The sequence below is a fragment of the Ambystoma mexicanum genome, chromosome 9, assembly GCF_040938575.1.
Source record: "Ambystoma mexicanum isolate Mex_15411 chromosome 9, UKY_AmexF1_1, whole genome shotgun sequence".
Taxonomy (NCBI): domain Eukaryota; kingdom Metazoa; phylum Chordata; class Amphibia; order Caudata; family Ambystomatidae; genus Ambystoma; species Ambystoma mexicanum.
In genome coordinates, this window is record NC_090931.1 from 649,550,631 (window position 1) to 649,568,905 (window position 18,275).

An 18,275-nucleotide genomic window follows, 5' to 3' on the forward strand; every position below is an offset into this window, starting at 1 on the left:
CCATCTGGTTGGGTGTCAAAACCTTACTCGAAATGTTAACTACAATGGATTCAATCATTTGTTTTTCCTTTTTGCTCTTGTTCCCACGTCTAGTCTTTTTTCTAAAAAAGGTGTTGTATCTGTGGGTATGTTTTGAGCTGCAACTGCTATTGCAGGTGTGGTAGTCTTTACACCCGGTTTCTGTGGGGTCGATATTTTAGCCGTTAAGGCTTCACCGATCCTCCCGTCACTGCTATTATCTGAACTGGAGCTATTTGGTCGTGGGTTAGGGAATCTGTTTTTATTCCTCTGTGCATAGGATTCTTGCCAAGAAAAAACTATATCATTATGGTAATCAAATGGGTCTCTCTTAAATGTTCTAAGTTTTCTTTGCTCTATGTCGTTCTTATATGAAGCTAGTTTTGTATTGATGTCATCAAGGATCGATGTAAGATCCTGTTCAGTTTTCAGGGTACTAAGTTGTGTTTTCAATTCTAAGATATCCTTGTCAATGGAAACCAAAGATTTTGCCAACTCCTCAATGGTTAAGAGGATTAAATCGAGTGAACATTTATTAAGTATTTGGTACCATTTGATGATATACTCCTTATTGTCTTTACATAATGTAGGGTGCAGGTAAACTCTGAGACCTCTTGGGATACGCTGTGATTTGTAATATTCTACGAGTGTTCCGGCATGTAACTTTTGGGAGATTTCACGTCGAATGACACGTTCAAGTTTGGAGATAAGCCTATCAGGGTCCTTTTGTTTATCGGCAGTTCTCTCTGCCTGTCCCATCGGTGACAACATTCTCTTGCCCTCCTCGTTTGAGAAGGCGAGTGTTGTCGCGTGTTTTTCAGTGATCTCATTCATTTTGAGAAAAAAAAAATTCACAGAGAAAGTGGGTGCTGCGTATAGTTTGTGTCACACTATAGAAATAGAGTTCTTTCACCACCAAGTTCCGGATTCTGGTATTCAAAGTGAGCGAGTTTTTCTCTCCAATCCATATGCGGGGTGGGGCTCTGCGCTGCGTGCCTGTGTCGTATCCCACTATCAGCACCCCCTCTGTTTGTCTCGCTCTTCGGTAAGGGCGTATTCATCCACCACCGGGGGCCCACATGCAGTTACCAGCCTTCTTTGTTGTCTTTGCTTCCTCCGTCCAGGGGCAATTGGGTACTGCTGGTGGGGGGAGGAGGGGTGGTCAGGTGATGGGCTCTCATCCGTCCTTGTCCCCTCCAGGCCAGGAGATTATTCTGTTTTCGTGTTCTTCTGTTAGGTGTGGGGCACCATATGTCCTGGCACCCAGCCCATGCGTGCGCGCATACGTCCCAGTTGGGATTCCTGAGGGCTCTCACCCTAGCTTGAGGTTCATGTCGCTGCAGGAGGCCCTGCGGGGCCGGTTTCAATCCCGTCCTTTCCCCTCTTGGCATCCTTATTTTTCCCCTTACGCCATAGAGATGTTGTCCTCGCTTGATGCGGGCTGCGAGGTAGGTCCTTCACTAGGTGGGCACACGCCCCAGGACACAACCTGGGGGCCCACACCTTCGCTTACTTTTTCCAAGTGGAGCAGGGCTCTTGGGATCCCCACTACTTGTCCCGAGTCACCCTGTTATAATTCCTCCTGTTTGCGGTTGCTTCAGTTCTCCCCCTCCCCCTCTGCGGCCCCACAGTTTCTCCAGCCTCAGTGGGTGCCTGTGACCCCGTTCCACTTTCACTGCAGCCCTGCGCGTGGTTATTGTAGGTATTCCTCCTGCATTTCTTCTTCTCTTGGGGCAGGGAGGGAGTTCTCTCTGGTACTACTGGCTGCAGCGACTACGACGCCTCCTTCAGTCTCCCCGCCCTCACGGTCTCCTTGGGGAGGGGGGCACACGCCCCTAAGAAGGGGCTCTCACCTCCCTCCTACTCCAGTAGTCAGCCGCCGGCCATTGCCCTCTCCCCTCTTGGTCTCTCGCCCTGTATCTGTTAGAGGGAATCAGTCCATGTGCTTCCAAGACCTGCAGCGCTGTGTCCACTGTGGAGGCAGAGACGAATCTTCACTGTGACCTTGCAGTCCTCTCTTGTCAATGTGAAGACCTTTCCTTTATCACGTTCCACCCTCTCTAGGGGAATTTGCAGTGTAACGCTTTATTTATTACTTTCATACTGAGACCCAGTGTTCCATCTCTGGGTCCCCTGTTCCTCCGCCAAATTTGTTTCACTGTAGGCCCCCTCCCTGCCGTGTCTCATGTCAGTCCCTGGGAGGGAGGGCTGGACCTCGCCACCCACAACAGTCCAGGCTTTGAGCTCTGCGGCCCCCGAGTGCACCGCCGTGACCTACCTGCTTGCTCCTCGTTGTTTGGGGGGGTCAGCTGGTGAAGGAGGAGGCCATATAAGGAAGCAACACTCGCCTGCCTCGAGGACTCCTACGGCGCACCTCCGCTGGACCAGTCCCACGCACCCTTTCCTCGCCGGTGCTCCATCCCTCATCCCCAGCTCCTTTTCCCTGGGGAGCTGTCACAGGGGGGAATGAGGGCGCCTCTCACCGTTCCAGTGTTCGACCAGGAATGGACCACTTACTCGCTAGCCGCAGCCACGATCCGGCATCTCATCCTGTGCTGTGTTGCCCAGGACTCGTAGGACTCCTCACTCTCCTGCGCACATATCTCGTTCTTTGCACTGTGGGGGCCCTGTAGAGATTGTTGTTGCTCGTGAGCACGTCGTCACGGGAGCACCTTCCCTTTGTTATTGTTTCAGGGAGCGATGTTCGTGTGACGGCAGTGACAGTTTGTGGACGGAGGCAGAGAGGGAGACTTTGCCGGCGGGCTCGCATTAATAAAACTTACAAGTTGACATCAACTCTCACTGTGTACGCCATTCCTTACAATGGCGACGAGGTAATCTCCGAGCGGGCTTGCAACGGAGGGGAGCTACACAGCACGACAGACTCGTGCCTGCACTCCGTATGATTGGCCACCGGTGAGCTCCGGAGTCTCCCGTTCTTCCGGCCTCGGCGCTGGAGGAGGCGCAGTGAGCCGCGCCACCTGAGAGATCGGCGGACCGCCCGTCCCTACGGACCTAAGCGTCGGAGGCAGCCGCTCACCCTCTCTTCGCCGAAGCAAAGATTAAAGGTGAGGAGGGGCGGAGGGAGAGCGGAGGAGTAAACGCATAAAGGTTCTAGGGGGGCGGTCCACTCAAGTATGTCGAGAGAGGAAAAACTGACTCTTTGTCGAGCTGATACGTCATTCCATTAATACATCCCACAAAATGGAGAAAACAAGCCCCACCGCCAACCGGCCCAGGAAGTAAACAAACCTGATATACAACACTAAGGGAGTGTCACAAAAGTCCTGTCTCCAGTCACAAGCAAGTGAAAAAGAAAGGGCACTCGCAGACACTAATTGGTGTAGGAGTGAAAAGGGAAACTCTGGCATTATAGAAAGTTGTGCACACGGGATTGTTCAGTCAAAACATTGGCAGTAGTAATTTAAGAACTTAAATATGGCTGCAGCTAGCATGGCCCCGCCTCCACCTTTCCTTTCTGAGCCAGGAGCTCCACCTATAAGGTGGGACAGATGGAAAAAAATCTTTGATACCTACCTGGTGGCAATTGGTGGGGACAAGTGTGCTGCAACAAGAAAAGAAGCCATACTCCTGCACAATTTAGGCACGGAGGGTCGTAGTGTCTATGATGGATTGCCTCAACCTCCACAAGAGGGTCAAGGAGAGATAGACCAATATACTCTGGCCGAAAAGGAAATTAGAAATTCACTTTGAAGCAAAGAAAAACATAACATTTGAAAGACACAAGTTTTTTCAGAGGGTGCATGATTCCCACGAGCCGGTAGAAAACTTTATTGCAGCCTTAAGATCTCTGAGTCATACATGTGAGTTCGGCCCATTAACTGATTCACTTATTCGTGACCAGTTAGTACGTTGTACAAATAACATGAAAATTCAGGAAAGATTGCTGACCAAGGATGTGTCTCTGGAGGTGGCAGTGGAGACTGCTAGAGGCATGGAGCAGTGGAGACTGCTAGAGGCATGGAGCAGACTCACAAGTACATGTCCACCATGAAGGGCAACAAAGAAGAGGGTGAAGTGGCAGCAGTGAGGTGATTCAAGAAAATGAATGTGAACAAAGAGGTTAAATGCTATAAATGTGGTAGCAATCGCCATATTTCCACAAGTGTATTTTGTCCTGCAAGAAACATATTTTGTTTGAAATGCAAGAAGAAGGGACATTTTGCAAGAGTCTGTAGAGAATCAGGCCAAGTACAAAATATTGTGTCAGGAGCAAGAGTCCCAGAACAGGAAGAGAGCTCAATAATTGTCCAAGGGTCTCAGACCAAACATGAGGCTGGAAATATCAGAGATCTCCAATAAGGGAAGTGCGCCAACCGATGTATTTTTGATGAATGGCAGAGTCGTGACATTGAAGGTAGATAGTTGTTCGCCTTGGACTTTGATGTCTAGAAGAACATGTGAATGGCTGTTTGCAAGGCAATCTTGGCAAATTAAAGGTGCGCACGATAGAACTGTATGCTTACGGCAATGTAAAGATCAAGATATTGGGGAAATTTCAAGCAGCTGTCAAATACAAAGGTAGGAGTTGTGATTCAGAAGTATATGTGACACAAGAAGGCTCATCCCTGTTGGGGTGGGGTGAACAACGCAAACTGGAAATTAGGATACAAGCAAGTGCCGAGGAACCAGTCTCAGTTGCGGAGATTAAAGACAAATGGGAGAAAGAATTTCCGATGGTGTTTCAAGGAGACTTAGGGATGCTTAAGGGTTTTGAACATGAGATTCGGTTGAAAGCAGGGGCAATTCAAAAGTTGCACAAATTGAGACCAATACCTCATGACTTGAGGGGGAAGTTGAAAACGGAAATTGAAACATTATTGCAGAAAGGGATCATAGAAGAAAGTGAAAGCTCTGAATGGTTGTCGCCAGTGGTGGTAGCGGCAAAACCGAATGGGGGCATAAGACTTTGTGTGGATATGAGAGACATCAATAGGAACATTCTCTTGGAAAGACATCCTTTGCCGGTAATTGGTGACAAGTTGTCCACTCTCAAGGATGCCAAGGTGTTCTCCGTCATTGACCTTTCTCAAGCCTATAACCAGATTCCTCTGAAGGAGGATTGCCAGCATCTCACTGCATTTATAACGTCTTTGGTACTTTTAAGTATTGCAGAATGCGGTTCAGCCTTGCCTCGGTAGCGGCAGTCTAACAAAGGGTGATGGACACTGTTATGGAGGGAGTGAAGAATACAAATGATTGGAAATGACCTTTGGCCTGAAAAGGAGGCGTTAAAGCCTTACTCAAGACTTATCATTTATGTTCTGGCAGATTGGAACATGAGCTCCTGTAAAAGCAAAGGAAACCGTTTTACCCTGCCTTATACAATGAGGCTGCTAACACTAAAAAGTCCTTCCCTATTAAAGTGAATAGGCCTAGTGAACTTAAGTCACAAGTCTCCAGGAAATGTCTTTTGTAGGGAGTTTGGAGTCTTTAAAGTGAAGAAACAAGTAGTGGCTAGGCCAACAGGTGAGTAAAATGTTCCAGTGATGAAGGAACACAGGAAAGTTAAAAAGACGAGTAGTCTTCTCCCAAACCCACCACTCTAAGGGTAGCCCAGGTGGGGATCTTTAGCCGGAACTCCACCAATCACGACCAGGCAAGGGAGAGGTAGGGTCAGGAATTTGTGCCTTTGCAATCCAATGGTGGGAAGGGGTTGGAAGCAAGTATGCAAGCTCACCCCCTCTTAATATGATTTCACTGGAAACCAACCCTTAGGTTCCTAGATTGCCTGGGCCCACTTACTTCAATCATTGGTTCCGTTGAAGGGTGCACGGGGGCTGCGGGTGCAGTTGTCATTTTGCAGCTATGTTGCAGTTCTGTGCTTCAGTGAGACGGTTCCTGATGCTTTGCAGTTTGACGACTCAGGCTGAGGTGCAGACTACCTCAATCCAGAGTAGCAGGGCTTCACCAGGACTTGGCTGGAGGCAATGCTGAAAGTTTTCAACCTCGGCTCTTCAGTGGCCTGTAACTCTTCATAGGGGTCTTGGCTCCAATGACAATACTGAAGAAAGGCTGCAGGACTCCTCCTTTTATACTAGATTTGTGCTTGGGTCTCTCCAAGCCCACCAATGGTAAAGCTCTGAACCATCGAAACTAGCAAAGAATGGCCAATCATGGACATCCTCTTGCCCCACATCCACCAGCAACAGACAAACCCTCTTGCCAGAGCACAGATTGGGACCAGACAGACCCAGCCTATATCTGACCTGTTCTCACACACCGCCTCTTCGCCCAGAAACTGCAGAGTTTCCACAGAAAGTGCTTTCTGTATGGCATTTTCTGACTTGAAAGTGTGGGAAGAAGACCAAAGGACAAAATGGGAAAAGGACAGGGCGGAAAATGTGTGGTTTTTTTGTACTTAAATCAACATGCAGTAAAACGCATAACTGCACAAGGTAAAAAGGAAAAACTTGGTAGAAAAATATCTGCTGTCACCATCCCTTATCTGACACATCATAAAAGTAGCAAACATATTACAAAAGAAAAAGGAATACAAAGTATCCCTGTGGGACGTCACTGTAAGGTGTTGGTTGCAGCATAAAACAAGAGGAAATCTAGGAAAGGGAGACAGTCCTCCTACACTGGTAGCTTTAGGGACTGGCCATTTCCCCCAAAACAGAAGAGATAAGCAACGGAAGTAAAGCAAAAAGGCTTTACTTTCCTGCAAAGGTCAGGACAGCAATCGAACAATAGGAAAAAGTTGGCAGGTTCCATTGATGTCAATGAAGGAGAAGCTGCAAAAAAGTAGTTCATTCCTAACATGTAGCCAAATGATCTTACCAAAAACATGCCCTTGTGCCCACAAGGCACCCTTCATGGATGATAGCGAAGGAGAGCTCAGATGCTTAGAAGCCAGTTAAGCCTCATGCATGCAAGCTGGTCCAGCCAAGCTATGTGCAGCACTATTCCTTCTACCACCAGGGTGAACTACAATGTCACCTGGCCACTGAAGCCCTCCAATTAGGCATCCCACAGGTATTCAAAGTTCACACATGAAGGGGACACGATAACGCAATATGCCGCCCATAAAAATAGACCCCTCTGCTCCAACATAGGTCTGCCATCCCCTTTCTGTTCTGACTCTGTGTGCAGTCCTTCGCTTGTTTTGTAAATTTGTCCCAATGTACAATGCAGCCCTTCTGTTATCTGTTCTTGTATGTGCAGTTAAGCCTTTGCGTTCTGTCCATACAGATGTATCTGCCACATCTCTTGTTTTAAAATGCTCTCCTTGTGTGTGTGGTGCATTCTGTCTGAGTCTCTCTTGTGTTTCTAGGTGATCCAGTGTCTATGGTGGAGAGCCAAGAACAAGTGCGCCTCGCCACTGCATTTTTCCCCGTGACCAGCTTGCTGAATCATTCCTGTGACCCCAACACCAGCATGTCCTTCAGAGGCAGGTCTGTCCTAGTCAGAGCAGCACAGCCAATCAAGAGAGGGCAAGAGGTAGCTCTTTCTTATGGTAAGTTACAAAGGGTCAAACATTATCTGCCATATGGCCGCGTGGGATCCACAAAGAGGCAAAGCAGTCTCAGGTAAAAACAGGTTTTATTCATCACAAAATGTCTTCTCCGTCCTGGTTCAAACTTGGAGCATAAAGGTTCAGTACAGACTCTAGAGTTCCAACAGTTTGAGGGTGTCTTTACAGAGTTCACAAGATTTTCTTACAGCCTGTCAATCACAGTCCCTAATGTTTTCTCTCTGTTATTCCTCTGGTGTGTCTTTTGTTAATGGTGAGATGCAACTACCTCCATTCCTTCTTGTAGTGCATGGAGACATTGCTCTTTCGAGTGGATTGGGTCCTCCAACGTATTCCATATCTATGACGGGTAATGTCCACAGCTGTGCTGCTTCGGAAAATTTTCGGCGTCTGCGTCCTGCGTCAATGACGTCGATGCGCCGTCCCCGAGGACCTCCTCCGACGGCCGACGTCACCCGATGTGATAAGTAGGATGCACGACGCCCGTAGCCTCAGTTCCGTTTTTTCCGCGAACGTGTTCGCTTCGTGAATCTCGGTACGCCTCGACTCTTTGGAGTTTGTTGTATTCTTCTCGGTTCTTTGAACCTGTTCGGTTTTTGTGAAAAAAGCCTGTTCCCGACGATGTCTACCTCGTCTTCCACCCCGCGTCCGGGCTTCAAGAAATGCAGGGACTGTGGGTCCAAGATGTCGGTCACAGACTCGCACGACACCTGCCTCTGGTGCCTCTGGGAGGCCCACGATACAGACGACTGTGTCGACTGCCAGTTGCTCACGGCCAAGGCCTTGCGGGAGCGGAAGAAGAAGTTGTCGGTAAGTCGGGTGTCTAAGCACCGGAAGTCGAGGTCTACGGGGCTTTCGACGGATGACTCGAGAGGCGACTCTTCGCGTCATCGTCGGAAGTCCAGTGGGTCTCCTTCCAGGAGTCAGTCTCGCCACTCCTCTTCCTCTTTGAGGCATTCCCGGAAGCACCGGCATCGGTCACCTTCCCCGTCCTCTTCCGAGGACTCCGCCCGTCGGCGGGTCGCTTATCCCACCATGCAAGCGACACCGGAGGAATGGGCTTCCTTCGGGAAGAAAATGTTGGCGATTCTCGAATCGCAGGGCACCGGTCCGTCCGCGCCTCCGAGTGGGGTCGGTCGGCACCGGTCGAGAGACAGCGCTTGTACGCCTTCAGGCTCGTGTGGTCGGCACGGCTCGCGGGAGAGTGCCCGCTCGGACAAGGGTAGCCGTTCTCGCCATGCCCGTTGCAGGTCCCGGTCCACGACACGCTCGAGACTGCGTGATCCTGTGCCGTCTTCGAGGAATACGGCGACGCCTGTGGCGCCGAGGTCATCGACGATCTCTCTCGAGGCTCCGCCTCCGAGGGGGTCGTCGACGCTGTCGGCGCCTAGGTCGTCGACAGACACGCTCGGAGCTCCGGCTTCGAGGCCTGTGTCGACGCCGTCGATGCTGGCGGTGCTGCAGCTGACGCCGATTCATTCGACGTCGATGCTGATTCTCTCGACGCCGGCGCTGACTCGTTCGCCGCCCTCGACGCCTCTCGAGGCGGTGGTGTCGGAGGGGCCCTGTGGCACAGGGGTGGCCCCTAGAAAGGCTCTGGCTAAGGTCAGGCATAGCTTTGGTCCCCAGGTGTCTTCCTCTCACCGCCTGGAGTACATTTCAGAGGGTGATGAAGGCTCTGATGAAGGCTTGGTTCCGGTGCCAGATGAGCTTCTCTCGGGCCATAGCCAGTTTGATGACCTGAGGCAGTCACTGCATGATGCCAGTGGACTGGACACCTCTCCGGAGGTGGAGTTTTGTAGGCCGGAGCCTGGCACTCATACCGATTCTTCGTACAGGCGCCTTATGTCTCGGGTCACCGAGTACTTGGGATGGTCGGCTCCCCCAGGGGAGTTTGTTCAGGATGATCTCACGGACATCCTTGATCTTGGTCCCCCCCACTGACCCGGTACTGCCGTTTCATATGGCTCTGCAGAGAAGGGTAGCGGCGGCTTGGACTGCTCCGGAGAGTCTCCCTGCAGTGGGCAAGTCTTTGTCGCGAAAATACCATCCAGCCAGTAGCGACCCCTGCTATTTGTCCAGGCACCCCACTCCGGAGAGTTTGGTGGTGCAGGCGGCTACGGTCCCGGCAAAGCAGGCGTCGTATCCTACCATCCCTCCGGATAGGGACGACAAATGTTTTGATGGCTGGGCGAAGAAAGTGTTTTCTTCAGGGGGTATGGCGCTTCAGGCGGCCAACTCCGTATGTGCCTTGTCTCGTTTCACACACACTCTGTGGAACTGTGTTGCATTAGCGGCTGAACATATTCCCGAAGGGGACGAACGGGATGGTTTCCTTGCTCTATGGTTCAAGATGGCAAGGATGCCATGTGTGAGGCCGTTCAGTCAGGTTTGGACATGGCAGATTGTGTCAGCCGGTCCATGGCGGCGAGCACCGTAATACGCAGGTTTGCGTGGTTGCGGAAGTCTGAGTTCGCTCCTGATGTGCAGTCCCGGCTCCTCAACATGCCCTTTGACGGTGAACATCTTTTTGGCAGCAAGGCTGACGAACGCCTTGAGAGGTTGCAGACCTCCAAAGTTGCAGTGAAGTCGTTGGGCGCTGCAGTTCGACAACCTCTGCCTTTTCGTCCTAGGGGACAACAATGGAGAGGAGGTTCCTTTCGCTATTTCTCGTCCTTCATTAAAGCGAGAGGAGCTGTCAGTCAAAGAGGCCACAGTAAGAGTGCCAGAGGTGGAAAACAGGGTACTCGAGGTGCCAAGGCCGCTCGGGCAGTTGCCTCTTTGCCCTCAGGCAACGCCGCAGCCGCTACCACTCAGTCATGAGGCCAGGTCCCATGGTTCGCCGGTTGGCGGAAGGCTGGCGCAGCATCTTGTAGAGTGGTGTGCCATTACTTCAGATGTGTGGGTTCTGGAGATCATAACCCACGGCTACTGTCTTCCTTTTCGGCAGAGGCCTCACGACAATCCACCTGAGAAACTCTCTTTGAAGAGTCCGGATCCGCTCCTTGCGCAGGAAATTCAAGCCCTGCTGGAGAAAGGCGCCATAGAACTGGTGCTGTAGCGGAGAGGAACAAGGGATGGTATTCCCCTTTTTTTTTTATTTCGAAGAAAGACTGGGGATTGAGACCCATCATGGACTTGCACGGTTTGAACAAACTCCTCAAGAAGGACATGTTCAAGATGGTTACTCTCTCTCAAGTCCTCCAGGCCCTTCAACTTCAGGACTGGTTGGTGTCTCTCGACCTCAAGGACGCTTACTTCCATGTGCCGATCCATCCCAAGCACAAGAAGTACCTGAGGTTCGCGGTTGGCGACTCGCACTTTCAGTTTCGGGTCCTGCCGTTCCGATTAACCTCCGCCCGAGGGTTTTCACCAAGCTCATGGTGGTGGTGGCAGCGCATCTCAGGAAAGGGGGGATTCACATCTACCCCTACCTGGACGATTGGTTGATCAGGGGGAGCTCTCCCGAGCAATTCCTGGATCATCTGTCCGTCACCACAAGCTGGGCTTCTCCCTCAATTTAAAGAAGTCCCATTTGATGCCAACACAGCAGCTCCAGTACATCGGAGCAGTGCTCGACGCATCCCTGGGGCTGTGTTTTCCTCCCCAGGTGAGGGCTCTTCACATTCAGCAGTTGGTGCACAAGTTTCAACTTGCCCAGACTCTCCCAGCGTCCGAGTTCTTGAGACTGCTCGGCCTCATGGCATCCTGCATTCTTCTGGTGCCAGAGGAAAGGTTGCGGATGAGATCTTTGCAATGGGCACTCAAGCTCCAGTGGTCTCAGTCCTCCGGCAAGATGTCAGACCCTGTTAAGGTGCCGCCCTCGGTCGCCCAGGACCTTCTGTGGTGGGCCATCGAAGGCAATCTGATGAAGGGGGCCCCATTTTGGCTGCCCTGGCCGGAGGTGACGATCGTGACGGACGCATCCCTCACGGGATGGGGAGCTCATGCCAACGAGTTGACAGTCAGTGGTCGTTGTTCTCCGTCGGAGTCCAGACTCCATATCAATCTGTTGGAGCTGAGGGCCGTCAGGCTAGCCCTGAAGGCCTTTCTGCCGACTGTGCGAGGGAAGAGTGTCCTGATTCTAACGGACAACACGGTGGCCATGCACTACCTCAACAAAAAGGGTAGGGCAGGGTCACTTCCTCTGTGCAGGGAGGCGATGCAGCTCGAGTTCTGGGCAATCCAGCAGGAAGTTTCGATCTCGGCTGTTCATCTGGCCGGAGACGACAACGAGACGGCGGACGCTCTGAGCAGGCAGAGCACAATCTCTCACGAGTGGGAGCTGGCTCAGGAGATTCTCCTGGAGATCTTCGCCCTTTGGGGGACCCCTCAAGTGGATCTCTTCACCTCCAGTGTCAACCGGAAGTGCGAAAGGTTCTGCTCGCTGGAATTTCCTCCAAAAGGAGCCTTAGGAGACGCGTTCGTGGAGGAGTGGTCATTCCCACTGCTGTACGCGTTTCCTCCAGTCCCCGTCATCCCGCAAGTACTGCGGAGGTTACGGAGGTTCGGTTCCCGGATGATCCTCATTGCTCCGGCGTGGGCCCGGAGGACGTGGTACCCGGACCTTCTCGACTTGTCCATCTGCCCTCCATGTCGTCCTCCCTACCGAGACCATCTGCTCTCACAGGAGGGGGGTCAGGTTCTCCATCCGGAGGTCAGATCCCTTAACCTTCACGCTTGGCTTCTGAAAGGTTGAGGTATAAGGATTGGGACCTCCCTGAAGACGTGATGGAGGTGTTGCTCTCGGCCAGGTGGCCGGCAACAAAGTCTCTGTACCGTTGCCATTGGCGGAAATTCTGCAACTGGTGCAGAGTTAAGAATGTGGATCCTTTTGGGTGTGACATTCCCATGGTTCTGTCTTTTTTGCTTTCCTTGGCCCACAGGGGCTTGCAAGTGGGAACCATTAAAGGTTACCTGGCGGCGCTGTCCATATTTAAGCGCTCGTCTGAAGAATGTTCCTATTGTAAGATTCCTTTAATTTCTCAGTTTTTGAAAGGGCTCACTAATGTGTTCCCCCCGTCACCTTTTCTGGTGCCCGATTGGGATTTGAACCTTGTTCTTAAGTTTCTTATGGGTGCTCCGTTTGAGCCTTTGCATTCTTGCCCTTTGAGACTGTTACCTCTGAAAACTGTGTTTTTGGTTGCGGTTACTTCCGCTCGCAGAGTGAGTGAGTGACAGGCACTTTCAGTTAAGCCACCCTTCACTGTGTTTCATAAGGACAGGGTTGTCCTTAGAGTTCGTCCTTCCTTTCTTCCGAAGGTGCTTTCGGAATTTCATTTGAGCCAGAAGGTTTTTCTTCCGGCGTTCTATCCTCCTCCACATCCTGGTAAGGAAGAGGAGAGGCTCCATAGGCTTGATACTAGGAGAGCGTTGAGCTTTTATATTCCGCGCATGTCCCGGGTCAGAGTGGACGATCAACTTTTCATTGGTTACGCTGGAAAGCGTTTGGGACAAGCTGTGACGAAACAGACTTTGTCTCGTTGGATTATTTTAGCTCTCTCCGAGAGTTACCGCTTGGCGGGTAAGGACCCGCTGGCTGGCTTGCGGGCCCATTCTACCAGGGGAGTGGCTGCGTCCACTGCCCTGCAGAGGGGTGTTCCTATTCGTCACATCTGTGATGCAGCCACCTGGGCTTCGGTACATACTTTTGTACGTCACTACTCCCTCGATTCCATCCGAAGGCAGGATCTGGCCTTTGACAAGGCAGTCCTTTATTCCGCAATTTGATTGGGCATGCTAAATTTGTGTTCTAAATTCTTTTCCCACCTCCTTGCTTGGTAATGCTTTGGGAGTCTGTCATAGATATGGAATACGTCGGAGGACCCAATCCCCTCAAAGAACAAGTTACTCTCTTACCTGGTAACGTTCTTTCGATGGGATGGTCCGACGACTTATTCCATATCGCTCCCTCCCTTCCTTCCCCACTGCAGAATTTCTTATGCGATTGCAGCTTGCGTTCCGCAAGGCCTTGTGTGTCTGACTGGCAGAAAACTGGCGTCACACGTTCTGGGGGAAAAAACTACAACTGAGGCTACGGGCGCCGTGCGTCCTACTTATCACATCGGGTCGGCCGTCGGAGGAGGTCCTCGGGGACGGCGCATCGACGTCATCGACGCAGGACGCAGACGCCGAAAATGTTCCCAACCAGCACAGCTGTGGACATTATCTGTCATAGAAATGGAATACGTCGTCGAACCATCCCATCGAAAGAACGTTACCAGGTAAGAGAGTAACTTGTTCTTCTCTACCACAAGACATATATGCAACTGGACCTTCTCTTTAACTTTACAACAAACCCATTATTTATAAACCCCTGTTTCCACAGGCACGCTTAAGAGGGCCCTATCACCTCCCCCTTCAAGGGTGCCGATTTCTTTCCTCTCCACAATGTCTCAACTCCTCCTAGTTCTGATCTGCCACATCACATTCTGGTTCCTCCTACCAATGTGGGTTTGACCCCTTCAGATTGGCTCCTGGTGCCTCACCCAACGCCGCCCTCCACGGCTTTGGCCTAAAGGTGCCCATTTGTTCCTGTCTGCTCTTGTTTGCTGTCAGCTTGCTAGCCGCCTGTACTTCGCCCACCTGCTCCTGATAACTTCTATTCACCACCTCCTGATGACTCTTTCTACCCTTTTTTCTCCAGCCATCTCCTAGCTCTCACTTCTCTCTTCAAACTCCAGCATAGCCTTCTTTAAGAATTGCCTACTTCTTCAAATACCCACCCACTTCCTGGGATGTCCTTTCATTCCCCACTCCTGGGGCCAGTCTGGGTGTAAGGGCCTGAACACATAGACCATTCCTACTGTAGGAGTGGGATTGATTACTGTGGCGTCGCTTCCCTCCCGCTGATGCAGCATATTACATTGTCCAAGATCCAGGCTGAGGCAGCACTGCAGCTTTAAAGAGTCAGTCCGCCATCTTGATTTTTCTTGTCAGTCCACTCAATCTTGCTGGTACCCGCTGACCGCAGCAGGCTGCAAATGCAGTGGTACCAACAGTGAGTGTTGCAAGATCTTCTGAGTTGTTATACTTTCTGAAGATGCGTGCACACGTTTTTAACTGAGGCTGCCTTTTGGAGAGTGTGCAGTTCACTGCATGCACTGCAAGTCCTTTGGCTATGCAATTAAAGGGCCAGTAGTATCTGTGGCTGAATCGTGACTGTCTCCTTCCCAGTGATAGGGCTAAGGTAGGATGACCAGGTGATCATCCACATACTACTTATAGGGCCATCATCCCCAATTTCTGGGATGTATCCGTCTACCTTGATCACCCCACTAGAAATCCATAGGAAGCTGTGAGCGGAGGAGAACCCGAACATAGTCCAGTAAGGAAGGACTGCTCGGGCTGCTGCCGAATAAAACCTCTGTGCATCCCAGGCACCAGCAAAGCGTCCGAGAGAGAGGATGCACCGCCAGGTAGAAGCAATCATCCATAGAGCTGCTGCACACCGCGCTGCCCCAAACGCAACCGAAGCCTTGAGAGACAAAGCGCTGCTCGTGCAACGCTGGAACCTGCAAGGAAGAAGTAACCAGGTACGCAGGTTATCTGAGAGGTGCTGGAGGTCCGGGGGGAAAACAGGGGTGAAGGCAGAAGCTCGACTTAGAGGGTCTGGGACCCTGGGAATTAAGTGAGAGTTTGGGACCTGCCCCTGTATGAGAAACAGAAACAAAAACCATTCAGAATATTCAAAGTCTGGGACCCGCACCCATATGTGAAATAGAAACAAGGCCATACAGAATATTGCAAGTCAGTGACTCACAGCCAAAGAGAGATGGTCCACGAGAGGACAATTGCTTGATATGAGAGTAGACCAAGCAGTGCTAAAGACTTGTCCTTGAGAGGCAGGAGAGTAAACCAAGCAGTTTTCAATGTTGCGAGTCTGGACCCGCACCAAAATGAGAGGTTCATAAAAGGGTAATTGCTTGGAAGGAGAGTAAACCAAGCAGTCCTGAATATTTCAAGTTGGGGACTCTCACCCAAAAAGGGACAGCCCATGAGAGGACAGCGGTTTGGCAGGGGAGCAAACCAAGCCATTCCGAGTACTGTGAGTCTGGGTCCTGCACCAAAAATAAAAGAAGAATTAGTGGAAAGGAATCTTGTGCTTAGTAGAAGGAGTGTGCCAAGTTGTTTGGATAAAACAGTAGAAATGTAAGAAGCATATTCTTGTGAACTACCCATTGACATTTGCCTAAGAAAATGCAGGCCAGAGAGGCCTGGAAGGAGAGGAAGTAGTACAAGAAGGGATCTAGCAGAAAGGATTATGACCCTAGTCTTCGAGTACTACATTTGTGAACATTTCTTTATTTTTACCCGTTTTGATTACCCGAGAGACTGGGAACATTTCTGTTGGTTGGATCCACAAAGAAAACTCTCCTTTGGGAAGAGATCATCGTTGCACAGTTGGCTCATGTTGCTAGTGTTGGGGACAGAAGTAGGTTTATTGAGACGTGACAGTGACATACTTTATAGTTTTGGACATTCTGACAATTTCCTTAGTTTTCGTTGAGGCAGGGCAATCCCTCCTAGTTTTATGGATAGAGGGGCATTTTTACAACCCATTCTTGAATATTAAAGGTTTCTGCCCAAATACATGCCACCATTGTGTCCGAGCCTTACTTCTGCACCCTCAGAGTAGGCAGTTGTTGATTTTACTTTCAGCAGGGCGGCCATTGCTTTCCAGTGCATGAAGATGCTAGTTTTCCCCGGAGTACCAAGATACTGTTCCTCCCAATATACAGGAATGCTGGGCCTGGCCGGTATATTGTGCTCTGGTAGCTTTCATTTTATGAGCAGAAAAAGGTCCTTCGAGGTCCTGGGGCTCTTTTTCTTCCCAGTGGTTGGGGTGCAGGTTCTTCTCGCTAGCTCTGCAAAGCTTCCCCAAAGAGCCTATGTTGCCCAATGACAAAGCATGTTCGAGAAAGTCAACCCGAAACAAATTAGTTAAATAAAAGCCTGTAGATGGCACATGTTAAAACTTGTTTTTGACTGCGTCTCACTTATGTTTTTTTTAAATCAAACTTTGTATTTTTAAGTTGGTCTGCCTAAGTATGTTTTCATTGAATTCCTCGCCACCGGCCCTTTATGATATGTGTACATTACATGACCTATCGCTCTTCTTTTTGGGATACCCTTCATGCTGATGCTGCAAACCTCCCCCTTCGATTAGCTAAGCTTAGCAATGGGCTTGGACATGTTAGTCTGAACCCATGTCTGGCTGGATGGTAGAGGTGGTTAATGGCAATTTCTGCCCAGCCCTCTGGGTATTACTGCTGGGCTCATCACTTTAACTTACAGATCTGTTGCAACATGATGGCCTCCCAGCCCTTTGTGTAGGAGAATTCTCCTAGGGTAATGGTTTGGTTAATTTTTATGGATGGAGCGATTGTGTAAACATGTTTTTCATGCCACCGTGAGGTAAAAAACAGGTGTTCTTGAGGAAAATGATGAGCCGCTATATATATATATATATATATATATATATATATATATATATATATATATATATATATATATATATATATATATATTTCTGAGGCTTGTGGAATCTGCTTAGATCACATGCTGTGCATAGGCCGACATCTAGAGGAAGCTGCGGAGTATTACAGTTTGTTTTTCGAAAATCGAAAAAGGGCGTCGACACAGGGCGTGCCAGTAATACTATCCCTAGTGTGACGTCCACTGTACCCATGATCCCTCACGCGTCTAGGATCCCCAGATTGTTTTTTTCCGCCATTCTGGTCGGAAGCACTTCATCGGAGTTCCCTGGCTTTGCCATATTTACACTTAAAACTAATTCTAATTTGCCCCATTTTGTCACCCTTACGTCGACCAGCATCTCGACGCCGAACCGGGGAGGAGATCAACGTCGAAACCCGACGGATTGGGCCTTGAGGCTTCCGCCTCGGCTCGGGCCTGGGCCGCTGGCCTCGGCCCTACAAGTAGGGAGAGTGGGGGGTGGTACACTTCCACACTCGGTTATAGACACCTTCTTACCTACACACACTTGCCCGCTGCCCACAGGCGCGTATGGAGGGTACGCCCTTTCAGTTTTGCCCCAAGTGTAATAAGAAATACCCTTGGGTAGATAAGCACGCTACGTGCAACCTTTGCCTGCCCAGAGACCACCCCGAGGCGGGTTGCAGGGCCTGTAGCAGGTTTAAGACAAAGACTCTTAAGGACCGCTCCACCAAGCGTTGGGCCCACCACGCCAAGCTAGCAGCTATGGAGGCGGAGGGTACCTTCAGCGACGGCAGCGACGCCGGACTTTCGGACGGCGAGGGCACCAAGGCGTCGAAAGACAGCCTAACGCACGTCCCCGGCCTCGGAAGGTCGTCCGTCCCGGCGACTATGGGGAAGTCCCCCGGCGACAAGAGCGTTACACATACACACGCTAAACACAAAAAACCCACCCGAGATTCGACGTCGTCGAAACCTCGGAAAGAGGCACAGAAGGAGCGGTCCGAAAGAACGTCCTCTGGGCGGTCCCGGTCGAGGTCGCCGCACGACGTCAGGCAAGCCTCCACACTTGCACATAGTGCCTCGCCCATTAACATCACGGAAGATCACTCGTCCGGAGACGAACACGGCTTCCATCCCCAGCCTGCACCCCAGGGAAAGGGTACATCACTTGGGAGTGAGGAGGGCCCAGTTTCGAAGCCTAGGTCGAAACACTGGGATTCCACCTCCGATCCTCGACGCCAGGCGTCGAAAGATAAGGGAAAGGGTAAACACACTTCCACCCACGGGGAAGGGGGTA

At 50.8% G+C, this 18,275-nt stretch overlaps 1 protein-coding gene across 4 annotated transcripts in view; it reads left to right on the forward strand.

Annotated features, from left to right (window-relative positions):
* SMYD4 (SET and MYND domain containing 4) overlaps positions 1-18,275 on the forward strand; it is a 262,456-nt gene that overhangs the window by 202,324 nt on the left and 41,857 nt on the right. For all 4 annotated transcript variants that reach the window (XM_069615364.1, XM_069615366.1, XM_069615365.1 and 1 more), the window contains exon 6: positions 7,316-7,498. In XM_069615364.1, coding sequence (XP_069471465.1) covers positions 7,316-7,498 — 183 coding nt within the window. The remainder of the gene's footprint in view (positions 1-7,315; positions 7,499-18,275) is intronic.